This window comes from Petaurus breviceps, unplaced genomic scaffold (assembly GCF_028583685.1).
Source record: "Petaurus breviceps papuanus isolate PSGF00001 unplaced genomic scaffold, PetGlider_PUasm1.0 38, whole genome shotgun sequence".
Lineage (NCBI taxonomy): Eukaryota > Metazoa > Chordata > Mammalia > Diprotodontia > Petauridae > Petaurus > Petaurus breviceps.
This window is the reverse complement of record NW_027186304.1, coordinates 57,877,386-57,896,872: the sequence shown is the minus strand read 5'-3', so window position 1 is coordinate 57,896,872 and position 19,487 is coordinate 57,877,386. Positions and strand designations below refer to the sequence as shown.

The window sequence follows — 19,487 nt, the reverse complement described above, 5'->3', positions numbered from 1 at the left end:
AATTAAAATTATCCATTTTGCATTTCATAATGCTGTCTTTCTCTTCTTTGGTAATAAATTCCTCTCTTCTCCATGAACCTGAAAGGTAAACTGTTCCTTGCTCTTCTAGATTGCTTACAGACTCAGCCTTTATATCTGGATCATGCACCCATTTAGATTTTATTTTGGTATACAGTGTAAGATATTGGTCTATGCCCAGTTTCTACTATACTATTTTCCAGCTTTCCCAGCAGTTTTTGTCAAATAGTGAATTCTTATCCCAGAAATTAGGGTCTTTGGGTTTGTCAAACTTGACTTTTGTGTCTCATGTACCTAATCTACTCCACTGATCCACCACTCTATTCCTCAGCCAGTAGCAAGTAGTTTTGATAACTGCTCCTTTATAATACATTTTAAAATCTGGTATAGCTAGGTCACCTTCCCTAGCATTTCTTTTCATTAGTTCCCTTGATATTCTGGCCCTTTTGTTCTTCTACATGAATTTTGCACTATTTTTTAATAGCTTTATAAAATAATTTTTTGTAGTTTATTTTTATTTTTTTTAGCTTACATCATTCATTTCCATGAGATTTAGAGCTACAAATTTTCTCCCCATTTTTCCCCTACTCACCACCCCAAAACAGCGATCCCACTGAACATCCCCTCCCCAAATCTGCTCTCTCCTATATCTTCTCCCATCTTCCCTTTGACTTCCAGTTTCAATTCCAGTTCCACCATCAATGCTTTAAGTTCCAAAGCCAACCATAAAACTCCTTGTCAACTTGTAGAACCACGGTTACTCCATTTTCCTGTCTATATATATTGGATTGAAACTAAAAGGAAATAGTGTGTGTGTGCTCTGTATAACACATCAGGAAATGTTCAGACAGGGCCTTCATTGTCTAGTCCCACATCTTTATATGTATATATACACACACCTTTAAATGCTGATTTTTAGGAATTTAAAGTGATTTAATAAAGAAAACAGACTTCCCTATGCAGTACACATTCATTCTTTTAATCAAGAACTATTAATTGAGAATTTAAGAGTTGCGAAGAACTCTACTTAACATGGTGGGAGATATTTAAAAAGAAAAAAAATAAGACATAGCTCTGGCATTGACAGAGTTTATATCCAATAAATTCTTACATAATCATGATTCTATTTGATAAAATTGTAAGTAGTTCCATTTTTCTATCAATCCCAAATAAGAATTTCATTGGTCCAGAGAATACTGGGTAAAGAAACTCTAGCAATAAAATATGAAACTTATAGTTATTGATAGCTGCCTGGACTATGATGAGGTTGAGGGATGTGTCCAGTGTCACAAAGCTAGAGTGTGCCACATGTGGGACTTCAGTCCATGTCTTCTCTTCAAAAATGAAGGAAAAACACAACCTGTGACTAGTTCAATGTGCCTGAATGGGGACCCAGACAGTTGGATAAGTCAGCTCAACTTCTCCCTTTCCTTCTCCTCTCCAAAGGAAGGTAAATTTTGATGACCAGAAATTCCCCAGTTAACTTTGGCTTTACTGCCTACATCCTTCCTTCCTTCCTTCCTTCCTTCCTTCCTTCCTTCCTTCCTTCCTTCCTTCCTTCCTTCCTTCCTTCCTTCCTTCCTTCTTTCCTTCCTTCCTTCCTCCCTCCCTCCCTTCATCCCTCCCTCTCTTCCTCCCTTCCTTCCTTCCCATACATTCCACTCTTAATGGCTATATTTTTGGCCCTCAGAGCTCAAAATGAGTACCAATGGTAATTGTTTCTCTTTCAACTAGCAACCCAGAGGATATTCCCCTCCCAGTTTTATTTTTTTTTATTTTTCCTAATTTAAGGGGCTATCCCTTGACTCACTTCTTAAAGAGGCCAATTCAAGAAATGGGCAACAGCTTACTCAAAGTGCGAACCTGAAAAGACTTTAGCCTAAAAGTGCCATGGTCTCTCATTGCATCCTGGGCCATCTCCAGTCATCCTGATGAATATCAGGTCACTGGACTCTGATGGCTCTGGAGGAGAAAGTGAGGCTAGTGACCTTGCACAGCTCTCTCTCCATCACTCAAATCAAAGTCAACTGAAATTCATGTCATCATTTTCTGGATATCATGGTCCTCTTTGAAAATGAAGGACAAACACAGTCTCTCTACATATTATACAGTAACACTTCAACAATTCCTGAAAAAAATAACCTATAGAAAAGAGTACCTCCCTGAAATAGGAGTGAGAAAGCAGCTTAGTGCCTGATGAGCTAAATGGTCATTTTTATTCTCTTGAAACTAGTAGGAACTCTTCTCTCTAAAAAAAAAAAATTCCTCATCCACTAATAGCTACTCTTGGGCTGCATGAACTATTTTCTTATCTCTTGTTCTGTGGATAATAAATAAATGATTGCTTAAAATAGAATCAAGCCCAGTGGTGCAGTCAGCTCAGGCAGAGAGCATCAGCAGTATCAAGATGAAGTTTTCAATCTGACAGAGAAAAATGCATCTTAATTAGCCAAAGTCATCACCTAAATTACCTAGAACATCTTGCATAGCAATAATTAGCATTGAACACATCTTGGTCAGTTAGTTTTGTTCCACAGATGATTTTGTGCTGGCACACTGATTTCCTTGGATGGCAGCTGGCAAGCATACTATGGTTATCAAGACCTTTGTTCAATGTTCCTTCTCATTTCCTACAATCCTAGCTCCAAAATCTCAGGGCAAAGAACATTTAGAACATGTTCCAAATAAAAAAAAATACAAAAGAACTGATGCAGATTGTCTGGTAGAAACTATAGAGAGTCAGCAAAAACTGTTGAGACTCTCAGAAACAGCACTTATTTCAATGTTAATTTTTTTTAATAAAGCAAATAGACCTACTCTAATTTATGCTTTACAGTTTCAAGACCTATATAAAGTATGGATTTAAATCATATCATACTTGTTGATTTATAAATATTAAAAAATACTTTCCATTGAAATACAATCACTTTTTAAAATAATTATGAAATAAAAAATAAATCATAAATGCCTCTCTCAAGATCAGTTCTCTACCGATCTTAAACAAATGATGTCAATTTCCTAAATGCTGCTCTCTATTCCATATCTAATCCCTTTGTGATTAATGAGTACGTATTTGTGTTAGTTCACAGAAGGACAAAGGTATGTCTCTAAGCCCTTTATACTCACCTCTGCCCACTCCTTTCTGCTTTTCAAGGATAAAGGAAAAAATAGTATTTGCAACATTTTCTATGTTGACCAACTCATAAATCAATCTATACCTGGGAGCAGGATTGGAATTGTGTTTAGTTAACACATGTGGCATACTGCAAGGGCTGTTGCCTGGTAACAATCTACATAGTATTTTGGGAAACTAAGGTCTAATGTATATCTGTACTTTAATGCTTCATCAGAAGCCCAAGCTAAGAGTATAAAGCACATACACACACATAAAGGAGGGAATTTGCTGTAATCTTTCTAAACTTCTTAAAATGAGGTTTGAATTCAAGAGGACAAATAACCTGTAATATTACTTTGGATCATAACATCCCAGAATAGTAAAAACAACACTGGCGACCTAGGTAATATTTTAACCTACTCATTCCTAAAATGGAAATTATCATACTTATTGACTTCCTTGTAAGGCTGTGGTGAAGATGGAATGAGATAATCTATGTAGAAACAACTTCCAAAGTGTTCCTTTATGAGTGTAAAATACCTAAATGAACTGTCACATCTGTGTTCTTTTTCCTCATAATTAAAATATTTACTGCACTTAATCTCACTTAAGGGTTTTGCTTGGTACTATACAAAGAGTATTACATTCTAGACCATATTCTTTTCCTTTAGGAGGGTATAATCTCTAATGGTCATTGCTGATGCACAGGAGACATCACAGGTATAAAATATGCATAATATAACCTTTCAATCTATATTTAATCTATATTTCATTAGTCAGTTTCCTTACATGCATGATAAAGGTCATAAACTCATAATCTTCAGTATATCCCTAGCCTCCTTCTCTCTAATGCTGTATTAGGAGGACTTCAATAGTAAGCAATTATCATGAAAAAACCTTTGCATTCACAATACATTCCTGATGAAGTATCATTTCCTAATTTTAGCAAAAAATAAATTATTAATGTACTTCATGTTTCTCGGCTATAATAATCACTAAAGATTTCTGTCTCTGATGCTATGTATACACAGCAGAAAGAGACAGGAATGAGCAATTAACCAGGTCATTCATTCCTTCATTCAACAAATTCTTGTTTGAATGCCTTACATTTTTCAGGCAATGGGAAAGTCAGTGTGAGCCACTCTGCTACTTAAAAGCTGCATAATCTCAGGGCAAATAATTTCATCTCTTGGACTCAGTGTTATCATCTATAAAAAAGGTTGGAGTGCATGACCTCTGACTTCCACTTGAAGCTCTAAAACTGTGAACCTTGTTCCCATGCATATTAACCTCCTTGTATGAACAGTGTTTTAAAGAATACATCCAAATTAGTAGTCATATTATTTTTAAAAATGCTCCCAATCACTGATGATTATAGAAATGCAAAATAAAGCATCTTTAAAATTCTTTCTCATACCATTGACAGGTAACAAAAAATGAAAATGACACATGTTGGAGGGACATTTACTTTCCTCTCCATACCTGCTGAAACTGTGATTCTTCATTGTTTGTAAATTGTGGCTCTTGCTAGCTGCCCGTTATAAACTGTGACAGAAATTTGCCTATAAAACATTGTTTCCAAGTATTTTTTAACACAGTTTGATAGTAATACTCAGGTATTTCTTTTTAAAAAGTTATTTTTAGCTGAAGAAACTGTAAGCTCAAAGAAGTGATGTTATGGCCCTGAAAGGAATTGTGAGCAACTTATAAATAAACCTGTCCTACTCATAGAAAGACAATTCAGCTTTCAGGTGCATTCCAGTCAAGGCATATCTTTTCAGTGCCAGCTGATATTCATTAGTGAACCAATACTGTGTGGGCAAAACAGGCTTGAAACATAGACAGCCCCCAGCACTACAGAAGCAAATGAAGTATTGTGTACAAACCTCATAGAGCCCATGCAAGTCCTCCTGAATTGCCAGGTTTGCTTGATCCTCACTAGGTTAATTGATTAATGCTTTGGGTCGAATTCTTTCTCATCACTTTCCCCCAGTGTTCCCTTCCCCTGCTGTTATGATTTGATTCTTGTCAAAAGGCTAGGAATGAGACCTCTCAGTGCCCCTACCCTCCCACCAACCCATAGACTACATTAGCAGTCTGGATTTACCAGGTCACTAACCTTCATTTCATACAAAAACTGTACCCCACAAATTTTCTGTGATAGCACTACTATTTGCCAAGTTCCCCCCATTCCACTTTAGCATGGATTAAGCTAGTAATAGATGAAGCCCTGAGTCATTGGTTTATCACAAGCAACCAGTTCGTTGCTAGAGACTCTCCCTTTTGTCATCAGTGGATATAAAGTAGAGTCACTGACTGAAGATGCTGGTCCATTGCACTTAAGTCTATCAACATGCTGCCTCCACTAGTGTATCCATTATGAAACCAGAATAATCATTGTAGCAACAACTACTGGGCTTTTTAGGGTGGCTGCCATCACTTCTGAAGTGTGTGCATTGTTAGTTCTAATAACTGCCCTAGAGATGGAAGCTCTAGCTGCTTCAACAAAATGTTGATTTAGATGATTTAGTAGCACCTTGTAATCTTAGGAATCTTGTCAATCAAAACAAGCAGAGAATTATTTTCCTTCCAGGTCCTAAATTGATTTCTGTGCATGGTCAGTTTTCACCTAATTAAACAATAGTTTGCATTTCTAAAACACTTTTCTTACATGATGTCCTCACAAAACTCCTGATACCATCCATTATACAAATAAGGAAAATGGCTTAAAAAGAATACCAGAGTCACAAAATTTCAGAGCCAGAAGAGATCTCAATGGCCATCTCATATAACTTTTGCCTGAAAAACAATTTCTTCTGTCAATAAATAGTTAAAATAGCTTCCACTTAGTGCTTTATGGTCTGCAAAAATGCTTCATATACACAGACCATCCCTAAAGTCTTAGTGGAGTTTCAAGTTTTAAAAGCTTAAAATTGCACAAAGATTTTTAGGACACGCTACATCATATCATTTGAAACTCATAATATTCCTTTGAGGTTAAGTGCTATTATTATCTTTATTCCACAGATGAGGAAACTGAAGCTGAGAATGGTTAAGTGACTTTTCCAGATCACAAATGATTCTAACTTCAATCAATGTTTTTTTTACAAGGCAGCCAACTTTCATAACAGCTTTAACTTTGATAATGAATTCCCACCTATACAAAAGTTTCCCATTTTATAGACTACTTATGTCTACTGGAAGGCAAATATAACTTGGAGTTTATGTACAGGTATCTCCCTTCCTATTAGACCTTTACTGCTGGAATCACTCACTTAGAGAGCCATGGTAGAAGAGGTAGAAAGTTTCTGATCACTTGGATTTGATAATACCCAGGAGATAGCCATTAAAGCCTGAACTATCTGACATGCCCTACTTTTGTGAGAAGAAACCCAGATTACAAGACTCTCTTACTTAGCAAGGTAACTAACTACCTGTTACAATATCTCAAGGTGAATGCTGAGTGGTCAAGAAAGCTGTGGTGAAGGAATTGCATATCTCCTGCATTATCTCCCTTTGACAAGCATACAGGCCCTTTCTACCAAGCTCTGTTGTAGGAAAAGGCAAAGGAGAAGGAGGAGGAGGAGGAGGAGGAGGAGGAAGAGGAGGAGGAGGAGACAGAAAAAATTAAACAAAGGGGAGGGAACAGCAATCAGTACCTAGCTTTCTTTTATAGGGTTAGCATAGAGGAGAAAAGAAGATTTGTATCCTCTTGAGTCCTAAACAATCATACTTAGTGTACCCCAGGCCTTGAACCCTCTTAAAAGCTGACCCCCACACCCTGATCAACAAAGCACAGAAAATGATTACTGTTTTCATTGGGAGGTGCACATCAGATATCACCAACCCTAATCATCTCATAAGTCCAGGTCCTCAATTTCAAGGACACCTCTTTTCTCCTAAGCCACAGTTAGGTCCCCCAGTCACAAAAATGTTCATTTTTCCTGTGGTACTGCCCTCACCAGGATTATGCTCACTCCTCCTTGCCCACAACTACAGTTCAGGATCATATCCGGTCAGTGCCACTAAGCCTGACTTCCTGAAACAGCAAGGGGTCCTTCAGTCACTTCCTCACTCAGCTGTATGTTAGTCTTCAAATGAAAGTTTGTGAGGAAAAAGTTCATAAGGTGAAATTTCTTTAGGCTGTCAGTGAAGTGAAAATTCATAAGGTGAAAGTTCAGGAGGGCTACTCCAGCTGCTCCATTGTAAGCTTTTTGTTGATTCAGTGGAAATGGCCTGGAGGTGTCTATACTTTACTCACACCAAGCTCCAGCCCTTAAAAGTCAGGTCTCTACTGAGGTCCTCTCAAATTGTCTCAGAGGACAACTGCTTTACCTCTTTACTTTTGCTGCTTTACATTCATTTCATGGTGATTTCCTTTCTATTTGTAGAGGAAATCTGGAGAACCTGGAAATCTCTGGCCTCTACAATCTTCTGAGAATGCATGCTCTGCCACATGTGGAATGCTTTTTCTGCACACTTTTTGGTGGTGTGTTATTTAATACATGTATAGAATAGCCAGGTGGCATAAGAAATAAGTTCCTGGTCTGAAGTCAGGAAGACTCATCTTTGTGAGTTCAAATCTGGCCTCAGATACTGTGTGACCCTGAGGAAGTCACTTAACCTTGTTTGCCATAATTTCTTCATCTGTAAATGAACTGAAGGAAAAGGCAAACCACTCTATTATCTTTGCTAAGAAAACCCCAGAGAGGGTCCTGAAGAATTGGGAACAACTGAAAAAATGACTGAACAACAACAATATAGTCATTACATGTGAAACTAGTCAAGCTTCCTCATATAATGGTTTTATAAGCTTCATATCTCACAACAACAAAATAGCAAGAACCATGCTTGAAATGGATTCTAACCACATAGTCCTTCTAATAAATTCTTTGTCACTAGTGCATAGAATATCTCTAGTTTTTGCTAGTTGAACAGTTATTTCTACTTTAAAAGGAACAGTGAAAGAAATGGTACCTTGATGACAAAAGTCATTCATATCTTCCTGCAAACTGACTGAATTGTTAGGGCAGGGTCAGAAGAGGCTCACTGATCATCAGAACAAGATGAAATATATCTTGAGCAAATGGATCTCACCTAAGGCAGTGGAAGAGGTGCTGGTATTGGAGGCAGAGTTGAAATCTTGACTGCACTATATACATCTCATTGAGTAAATGGTTTCTCTTGTGAGATAGTGGTTTCAACCATATTAGATGCCTTCATAGACAACCTTATCAAAATAACTGTTGACAGGTTATTGTATAGGTAAGAGTTGGAGTGGATGGCCTCTGAGGTCAACCTTGACTGTGAGATTCTTTGATTTTGTTTGATTAGGTGATTGTCATGGTCCCTCCCAGATTAAAATCTCTAAGTCCTATGTTGCTATACTTCATTCTGATTAGAAAAATGCAAATGTTCCATCAGCAGAAGAGAGATTCTTCTCTAGTGTGTGCACAGTGTTACCACCTGAATCATAATAGTGATGGTTTTTAGTAAGATGTAGTGATTCAAAGAGAGATAATTTGGGCATTCTCCCCTCTGAAGGAGGACATGTGGCTCTATAAATACTGGCCTAGGTTCTTTGCCTGACTCAGAACTTATTTTATCATTTTAGGTGAAGGCATTTGGAACCAGATTTTGGAGCCAGCTGAAGATGGATTCCCTGAAGAGCAAGGAATTATCTTTGGCAGTGACCTTGGAACCCAATCAAGCGGTAAAGGAGACCCTTACAATTAAACTTTTAGATGTCAACTTAGTAGTATTAATGCAATGTATCAAATGCTAAATTTAAGTCTATTTTCCCAAGAGACCTAAAGTAGCATAGGAGAGAGTGTACCCACAAGCTATTGAGGGAAAGGTTAATACTTTTTTCTTGCCTATGGCTTTGAAGTAAATATTTTTTTTGTAAAAGCTAATGGATGCTAAGTAGTTAAATGGAATTAAGGCACTAGTCACTTATAACTAACTGGGGAAAATCCCATTCACAGGGTGCTTAAATTTAAGGCAGTAGAGAAATACCCTCAAACCCCTCAGGGAAGGTAATAAATATGTATTAAACACTTATTGCTACCTGTTAGAAAATGTGCTAAGTGATGGGGATACAAATATATGGAAAAAAAATAAAGATAACCTTTGCCTTCAAGGAGCTTATATTCTAATAGTGGAAGTCAATGCACAAAAGGTCATCCTCAAGGACCCTGTAGGAAGATATTCCTAGCTTAATTCTGAAAGAGTTGATCAGAGCATAATTGCTGTGTGTGTGTGTGTGTGTGTGTGTGTGTGTCACATGGGCACACTGAATCCATGATTTCAATTGCCTCCCAGGAGAGAGAGGATAGAATAATGAATAAACAACCCTGCTAAAACTCAGGAAACTCTTGGTTCAAGTCTTGCCTCTGACATATATTTAATAGTTCAGTGCTCCATGTAATTCTGCTAATCCATATAGTTCAGAAAGTGTATTGATCTTTATTGGTACAAAGAGTTTCCTCCTTAGGAATTCCTTCTATAAAAAAAAAATCACAGGAACAATTCAAAAATCTAATCCAATAAACATTTATTAAGCACATATGATGTGCCGGGAACTGTATTAAGCTATGGGGATAAAATTAATAAAAAGAAAGACAGTGTCTACCCTGAATGAGCTATAATCTAAAGCAGAAGACAACACACAAAAGGAGACAGGAAAGCAGTATAGGTATGAGGGATTTGGGAGAGGCGGGAGAACTCAGTACCAGGAGGTACTATGATCCATGGAGTTGAGAAGAGTCAGAGCATCTAGATGGTGAAGTGGATAGAATGCCAGCCTGAAGTTTTCTTTCTGAGTTGAAATCTGGCCTTAGTCATTTGCTAGCTGTATGACCCTAGGCAAGTCACTCAACCCTGTTTGCCTCAGTTTCTTCATCTGTAAAATGAACTGAAGAAAGAAATGGCAAACCACTCCAATGTCTTTGCCAACAAAATTCCAAATGGTGTCACAAAGAGTCAGACATGACTGAAAATGACTCCACAACAGGCCAGCAAATTCAAGGTGATGTGATTTGAGAGTTCAATTTCTATCCCATATAAAGGAAGTCATTGGGAAGTTATTTGTTACTCTGCCCTCCAGACCTCCCAACAAAGTGGGGTATAGTCAAAGGAGGTTTGAGTTAGCAGCTTGGTAATGAGATTAGAGATGATGAGCTCATGCTGGGAGTAGCATCTTGCTCCATGAAGGTGAGACCTGGCAGAGCAGCAGGTACAAGACAGAGTGAAAATAAATATCAAAAGTGCAGAATTGTTACTTCATTCATTCATTCATCCATTCATTCATTCATGCCAGAAGTAGCATTCACTATCTTTTTCCCTTCAAATTTCTAATACTGCTTTTCCTGGATCTCTTTTCAATATTTTAGGTTTAATTTATTTGTCCTTTCCTCATTAGTTTATAAGTGCTTTGATATCAGAGGTATGGAACAAATACCTTTTTAAACTTACTGCCTATCACAATGCTGCGGCATGGGAAACAATTTGCAGTTCTAGTGATTATTACTTCATAAAATGAATTATGTTCATAAACTTTTTAGAAGGTATCTATTGCATGAGTAAATGTATATGAATTTGATGTGCAGAGTTAGTTAACCTAATTAAATCCATAAACATAATCTCCAAATCTAGGTATTATTTTTACCCTTTCTAATGAGAGATGATAGTAGTATACGTTACTGATGATTTCTATTTGCAGAGGTGTTTTTGGACTAGTACAACTGTATAAGTAAAGGCTATTTGAAATTCTGTGTTTAGGGATGGCTAGGTAGCACAGTGAGTAAGATCACCGGCCCCAGATGCAGAAAGACCTGGGATCGAATCCGGGCTCAGACACTTATCACCCACCCAGAAACACCTGGCCGTATAACCTTGAGCAAGTTACTTAAACCAAATTGCTTTAAAAAAAAATTCTGTGTTTGTACTGCCATTTCTTTCTAATTAAAATGTCTTTTGCAACAACTGACTTATGGCTATCTGTATAGATTTCACCAGTACCAGATAACAGTGGTTTCATAGCACAAAATATTTTAGGTTCTGGTATGGCACCAATCCTACAACACTGAAATAAGTCAACTTTAACATCAAGAACATAGTAAGGCCATAGAGGTCAAACTGATATGACTGATTAAGTACTATGCAGAAGTGCATTCCCCATAATTCTAGGATTGCCAGATGTTCAATGATCAGTTTTCATCTTTGCAGAGTAAGGAAGCAATGACTGAAAACCATGGACCATCGATTGCTTTTAAGCCCCTCAAGAACTATTTCAAGTCATCATTCTAAAGCTTGCTGAAACCCAGTTGACAATTCCACCTACCATATTGCTTATATAGATGGTATGCGAACTTCTAATCATTCCATCATCAATCCAGGTCAGGTATCTGTCATATATGCCACTCTAGTTTATCATGTAATGCCATCATTTTTATGAAACAGATCCTGGTATTCCTGCCTCTTTTAGTCAAATTTACTGAACAATACAGATGTTTAATAGATTGAACAGTTCCCCATTTTGGTAGTCTTTAAGCAAATTTAGAATTTGATATCTTGCCATCACTGTACTGTGACAGCTGGTCTCATAAAGACATGCAGACCAGAGCAGAGGGAAGTCCTGAGGGAATATGGTATTAGATGGGTCATTTTTAATAGGCAGAATAAAGCAAAGTAAGTGAAGCTAGGTGGCAAAGAAGATAGAATACCAGGGCTGAGTCAGAAATATCTGGTTTCCAATCTGACCTCAGATACTTATTAGCTGTGATATCCTGGGCAAGTCACTTAGCCCTGTTTGCTTCAATTTCCTCATTTGTAAAATGAGTTGGAAAAGGAAATGGGAAACCACTCCAGTATCTTTGCCAAGAAAACTCCAAATGGGGACATGAAGTATTGGATATGTCTGAGACGACTGAAAAATAACAACAACATTAAGTTTCATATTCTCAGCAATTCCTTATCCAAGGGAGTATTTGAGTATGAGAGCAATAAGGGCACAGAACGGGGTAGAAAGGGCTGAAATGAAGAATCAAGAATGCCAGGTTTTGCCTCCTTCATAGTTAAGCTGAACATTATTGAAAAGAAGCTAATTAATATTGATACAAAAAGAGAACCTTAGATGAATCATGGTATTAAACTTGTTTCTAATTTCTATTTCTTTGCCTCCCTGGTTATCATATAGCTTTGATGACATCTTTCAGCTTTGAGGATCAAAGAAAGTCATTGGCTACCTGTTTGGCTACTCTTAGTACAGAGGGGGGATGTTCAGTATTCTTTAGCAAGATTAGTAGTATGTGACGACTGTGATGACTCTACAAAATTGTGTGTGTATGTATGTATGTGTGTATGTGTATATATAAGCATATACACATGTGTATGTACATATGTGTGCATGTGTATACATATATCAAAATGGTATGTACACATATGCACGTATACATATATATCTATATATATACAATACATACATGTACACATAAGCATATGCATATATTTATATATTTGTGTGTATGTATATATGTGTGTGTGTGTGTGTATAATGCATATATACACTATACACACTATAGTACATATTCTCAGGCTGCAGTTATCAGTATATAGTAGCTTTAGAAACAGCCTCAGTCTTTTAATATTTATAAGCTGAAAGAATTCCTCTAGGAGAGTAAATATCAATTTTCATGGTCATCATTCTGTCAGAGAACTTAAGAAATGGATAGAATGATGTGAATCTTTACTATATCTCCTTTATTCTTATTTGCAATGGAAGGCAATCTCTTAGTGTGCTAGTATGGATTCAGTCTACCAGGGCCTCCTCTGGCCAGTCATATCTATTTAGTACTCTCTGGGATCTGATTGTATCAATGAGTTTGGGAGGGCAAAGAAAGAAGTGTAGAACTCTTGCTATAAACAGTTGAGATAGCTTCTCCTTTAGGTGTCTTTTCTTTGATCATCTCTTGTTTATGTCAGGCAGAGGAGAGTACGTCTGTTGTGCAGTGGTGAGTGAGGAACTTGCAGTCCCACTCCTGATGTTATCATCGTTCAAAGATAAGTGTAACATCTTGAGCTATTGATTTGATGCTTTACAAACATAACAGGTTGACTTCTCTGTCATGGCTTTTGATCTAAGTTTCCTCTCTTATTCTGAGCTCTCTGTTTTTTGTTCCAATTCTCCTTAATATGAAGACAACATCTTTGCACCACTGTCTTAAACATCGTTGCTTTCACTGACAAAATTCACAAATGAACCAAGATGTTTTTGAGTACTGGACCTGCCAGAGTGCAAGTATTCTAGGTACAGCTAAAATAATGTTGGCTTACATCAATCATATAAGTATAAAACATTAGCCTTACTTTCTGAGAATACAAAATACATTCACTACAATCTTGTCACTAAGGTGAAGGAAGAGTAGCCTTATGGGATTTCTCTAATCAGTTTTGACAACTGGAGCACATGATTCAAGATGATTTAAATGGTGTGTGACAAAAAGATAGTTAACTGTCTGTGAAATGTCCATTATCCTTAGTTGGAAGGATCCTACTGATTTAAGACCTTGCCTTCGTCCCACAGGGTATTAGAGAGCAGAGAAACACAAGTTCAACAATATGCAAGAGCAATCAATCTTAAGTAAAACTGCTAATGTTTTCTGAATGTGTTCTGAATACCCAAAGGGGGCAGGTTAATCAATAGAGCAAGATAGAGCAGGTCATTCAATTTCCCCTCTTTAATAATGTTCTCCAAGTAGATAGGCAACCCTTGTGTAACCAGACTCTAGAGTGGCGCTGCATAGACCTATAACAATCATAGTCCATCCAAAGTGACAATGTTCGCTATTCTCTCTTGGAGGGGAAAGGATTATGAGCTCCGAAGAAGGGGTGGCTATGCGAGCTGGAGTTGAACTTTGGATCTGTAGGAGCAGCAAGTATCAGGCTCAGAGATACTCATCCTTCCTTTCTAAACAAGGGGAACCCAAAATGTTTCCTTGTAGTAGAATTCTTATAAGGCTATTTAGCCACACCCTGGAGCCTGATTACAATCAGAAAATAAAGCCTTTCTATGTTGTATTGGATAGAATTTGGTACAAGCATAAAACCACATTTAAAAAATTAAAAATATAGGCTAAACAAGAGAACTCATCCTGAGTGGTTAATTCTTTTTCAGTCAATAAAATTTAATTTGAACTAATGATATATTCTAGGTCTTTACTTTGGTTCTAGGAAAATCTAAGGCTTGAGATAAAATTCACAATCCTTTACTGGGCTAGTGGTTTAATGTCAATAGTAGTTTAATGTCAAGAGAAGAAAACACTACAACTCTGACATCATTCTATCAATGACATTTTTGCAATTATTCATATGTGATCCACTCAGGAAAATCATTCACACAAGGTTCAGTGACAGGCTACATATCAGCCTCATTCTTCACCAAAAATGAGTGAAGTAAATTGTCTAAACACTGACTTCAAATGTCAGATGTGATGGCAATAGAATTCCAGTACCAGGGCAGAGTAACCCACACATTGTTCATGCAGGTCCTATGGGAAATGGAAGGAGAATTGGGCATTTTATCTGAATAGTTTGTTGTGACTGGAGAGAATGAGAGTAACTCTATGTAATAAAAATAAGAGACAATAGAACAGATTACACAACAATCCTTGTTGTTTAGTTCTAGGTCAAAATGGGTATTATGTCAGGGGAAATATTCTTTCTCTTTGATATAACAAGAGGTACATGTGGGCAGTACTATTATGCAATTCTTGAGGGTAAGTACATATCGAGCAAGTTCTCTGAATAGATTGACTTAAAAGAAAAAACAAAAAGAAAAACAATACTTCAACAGAAGAAAATCTACTTACACCAGAATAGAAAGGCTCGCCAGACACACATATCACATCCTGCTCCTGGATCATCAAAATATCTTTGGCTAGGTGCAGCCGCACTTTGAAAGGCTCCTGATTACCATCCTGCAGCAAACAAATTCCTGTCTTTGTCTTTAGTAGAAAAAAGAAGGAAAGAAAGAGAGGGGAAATAGTATACTTAGTTTCCAGATTGTTATTTTAATGGCCAAATTACCTTAAAACATTAAGAATAAAAAGCATTTGTGAACTGGGCAAATATCCTGATGAATCTAGGATTAAAGCTTTAACAGAGCTTCTTGTTCAAAAAGAAAAAGAAAGTAACCATTTAAATTATAGTAAAGCTATAAGAAAATTGAGTTTATGTGTTAGAAAATGAATAGCAAGATTCTTTGTTAAAAATGAGAATTCTACCTGCAGTTTTCCTAAGTAAAATGAACTCTAAGCATTGGTTTTGAATGTTTTTTTTTAATTGCAGGGTGACAATATAGCATACAGATTATCTTTCTTGACATTACTCTGGTTCTTTAGTAGTTACAAAACTATATGCAATAGAAATATCGCAGGAAGTTGATCTGAAGTATTTCTCATGGATGTGGGCATGAGTCTTTTATCTCCATAGGCAGGGATACATGTCCTCTGGCCCCTTCCTAAAAGGCATAAACAATATCTGTAGAAAGCAATCTGTGGACTCATGTCCTTCAGGAGGGGGCCAGATCATATATATGTGTCTCTCTCCACAGAGCCAAAGTATTTAGGCTCAACTCTATGGAAAAATTTCAATACACCACCACCACCACCACATCATCCCCAGCCCCATAACAGGAGGAAAAGAAGTAAAAAAGGTTTGAGCAAATTGGTTCTGTGGGGAGGAAAGAGATAATAAGGTAATCAATTGTTTAAGACATTTTAATTACCTACCCTGATTTGTTATTTTGTTGTGTAGGTGATTCTGTGTTCTTGAGGTCAATGCCAAAGGATAAAAAACTGTTAAGTCCTACCAAGATGGAAAATTTTTCCAACGTGGATTCAGCACATGACTATCTTCCTAAGGATCAGCTTATCTAGGGTGGATAAAGTCATCTTCAGAAACTTCCCTACTAAGTGACAAAAATGTTCAGCTACATTATGTCATTATGAGCAATAATGAAGGAACTTTGTCCTTCCTCTGTAGTAAAGGAAGTAAATGTACCAATGAAATCACAGATTGATGAAGTAGAAGAATAAATCATGCAACCAATTGTTTCTTTTGATTTTTCAGTCTCCTAAGTATGCCATGTAACACACAAACATAAATTTATAGCAAATAATTCACTCTAACTCTCTCATTCTAACAGATCCTCATAAGAACTGAACCCAATTGTAAACATATGAGATGAAATATGGAATTTGTGTCATAAAAGGGTACAGGAACTGGGGAGGGTATTTCCTCAGTGAGTGGACTCTTCCTCTTAATTGTTAATTTTTTTTAATTTATTTTTTTGTTTGTTTTGTGTTTTTATTTTTTTTTTACTGTTTTCACTTTTTTTTTAACTTTTCATTATTTTTTCCTTTTGGTCTGTTTCTTTTTTCACAACATGACTAACATGGAAATATGTTTTACATGATTACACATATATAAACTAATTTTTTGTTTTTTACCTCTAAGTTCTTTTTTTAATGCTTTATTAACTTCTGATTTACATAATTCGTTTCCATCAGATTTTGAGCTACAAATTTTCTCCCCATTTTTCCCCCACCCACACCCCCCAAAATAGCAGTCCCACAGGATATCCCCTCCTCCAATCTGCTCTCTCCCATATCCTTTCCCTCACCCCCTTCCACTTTTCCAGTGGATCTCCATGGCTCAGTACCTGTATATCATATTTCCCAATTGTATGTAAGATGGTATTAATAATAGTATATACACACACATATACATACATACATATATATATATATATATATATATATATATATTTGATTATTTGATTTTAAAACTTTCAATTCCAGATTCATTCCCTTCCTTCCTTGTCACCCACCCCCACTGGGAAGATAAGCATCTCAGTATAGGTTGTCAATGTGTGGCTAAATCAAAACAATAACATAGTAGATATATTGTAAAAGGCTGAATATATTTCCCTCCCTCCTATCGCACCTCCCACCCACTATATATTCTCCACTTTGATCCTGTTGCTTTTCAAAAGTGGGTGCTTCCAACTTCCCTCCCCCCCAGCCTGCCCTCCCTTCCATCATCCCCCCTCTAATCCCCTTTCCCCCCTACTCTCCTGGAGGGTGAGATACCCTATTTAGTGTGTATTTCACTCCCTCCTCAAGCCAAATTCAATGGGAATAAGGTTGACTCATTCCCTTTTGCCTTCCTGTTCTTCCCCTCCATTGTAACCATTTTCCCTTGCCTCTTCCGTATGAGATAGTTTACCCCAATCTGTCTCTCCCCATCTCCTCTCATTATATTCCTCTCACCTCTTAATTTCACCTTTTAAGTGTCATCCCTTCCTGTTAAATTGGTCCTGAGCCCCCTATCTATGTATACGTGTAAACATATATACACACATTCACATATGTATTCATATGCCCATATAATCTCATATATTGACATATATATATAATCCCTTCAACTACTGAGAAAAGTTTCATAAGTTACAATTATTGTTTTTCCATGTAGGAATGTTAATAGTTCAACTTTGATAAGTTCCTTATGATTTCTCTTCCTGTTTACCTTCTCATGCTTTTCTTGCTTCTTGTATCTGAATGTCAAATTTTCTATTCAACTCTGGTTTTTTCATCAAGAATGCTTGAAAGTCCTCTATTGCACTGAATGTCCATATTTTCCCCTGAAACATGATACTCAGTTTTGCTGGGTATGTGACTCTTGGTTTTAGTCCCAGCTCCTTTGACCTCCGGAATATCATATTCCAAGCCCTTCGATCCCTCAGTGTAAAAGCTGCCAGATCCTGGGTTATCCTGAATGTGTTTCCACAATATTCAAATTGTTTCTTCCAGGCTGCTTGTAATATTCTCTCCTTAATCTGGGAATTCTGGAACCTGGCTATAATATTCCTAGTTTTCGTTTTGGGATCTTTTTCAGGAGGTGATCGGTGGATTCTTTCAACCTCTATTTTGCCCTCTGTTACTAAAACATCAGGGAAGTTTTCTTTGAGAACTTCCTGTAAGATGATTTCTAGCTTCTTACTTTGGTCATGGCTTTCAGGTAGTCCAATAATTTTTAAATTATCTCTCCTGGATCTATTTTCTAGGTCAGTGGTTTTTCCCATGATATATTTCACCTTGTCTTCTATTCTTTCATTTGTTTGGATATGTTTAACAGCATCTTGATTTCTCATAAAGTCATTAGCTTCCATTTGCTCCAAACTAATTCTGAAGCAATCATTCTCTTCATTGAGCTTTTGAGATTCTTTTTCCATCTGGCAAATTTGGCTTTTTAAGCATTCTTCTCCTCATTGCCTTTTTGAGCCTCCTTTGCCATTTGAGTCAGTCTGTTTTTTAAGGTATTATTTTCCTCAGTCAGGCTGTTGACTCTCATTTCATAATTTTCTTGCATTGTTCTCATTTCTCTCCCCAATTTTTCCTCCACTTCTCTTTTCTTCCTCTTAAGGTCCTCTATGGCCTGTAACCAGCTTGTATTTTCCTTTGAAACTTTTGGTGCAGGAGTTCTGACTTCACTGTTTTCTTCCCATTCCATGCTTTGATCCTTTTTGTCCACAAAATAGGAGTGTAATGTTGGAATCTCTTGTCTCCTTTGTTTCCTTTGCCTGCTCATTTTGCCACTCAATTACTTGATTTTTGGGCTTTTTGCCACAGTAGGACTCTGCCACCAGACAGGGGAGCTTAAATCCCAAACGCTGTGGTTTTCTCAGCTGCCAGAGGTATTAGTTGGGTGCTCTCTCTCCACATGCTCTGGCAAACTGGTCACACACTCAGGACCTCCACACTAGACTGCAATCCAAATCCAAGAAGGTTAAATCAAGAATAATTACCCCTCAGACTGGTGCTTTGTCCCCCTACACTCTGCAGGCCAGGAGCTGAAGCTGCCATGTGGCACTGGCTGGCTGTGCTGTTGCCTCAGCTGCATCTTGCCCCAGGGCACAAAAGCCATGCACTCCCACTTACTGGTCCCAAAGTTCAGACTGAACTGACCTCTCACATTGTCCTTCACATCTATGTGTTGATAAATCTGGAAACAGCCACAACTGCTACTGATCTGGAGTCCCTCTGGCCAGCAGCTGGTCAGGCCCGCCCTGCGCCTAAAGCCTTGGCGTGGGGTTGGGCTAAGCTCCCAGAACGCTGTGCTGGCTGATTCCTGCCAGGCTGTCCTCAGTGGGAGGTTAGCTTCTCTGTGTCATTTTGTGGGTTCTGCAGCTCCAAAGTTTGTTTAGAGTCCCCTTTTTACATGGATTGGGGAAGGTGGAAGCCGGAGCCGAGGGAAGGCTGTGCTTCTACTCTGCCATCTTGGCTCCGCCCTC

At 37.5% G+C, this 19,487-nt stretch overlaps 1 protein-coding gene across 2 annotated transcripts in view; it reads right to left on the bottom strand.

Moving 5' to 3' along the window:
• Positions 1-19,487, bottom strand: part of LOC138170531 (gamma-1-syntrophin-like) — a 704,758-nt gene that overhangs the window by 33,855 nt on the left and 651,416 nt on the right. For both annotated transcript variants that reach the window (XM_069099921.1, XM_069099922.1), the window contains one exon: positions 15,004-15,138. In XM_069099921.1, the coding sequence (XP_068956022.1) occupies positions 15,004-15,138 (135 nt within the window). The remainder of the gene's footprint in view (positions 1-15,003; positions 15,139-19,487) is intronic.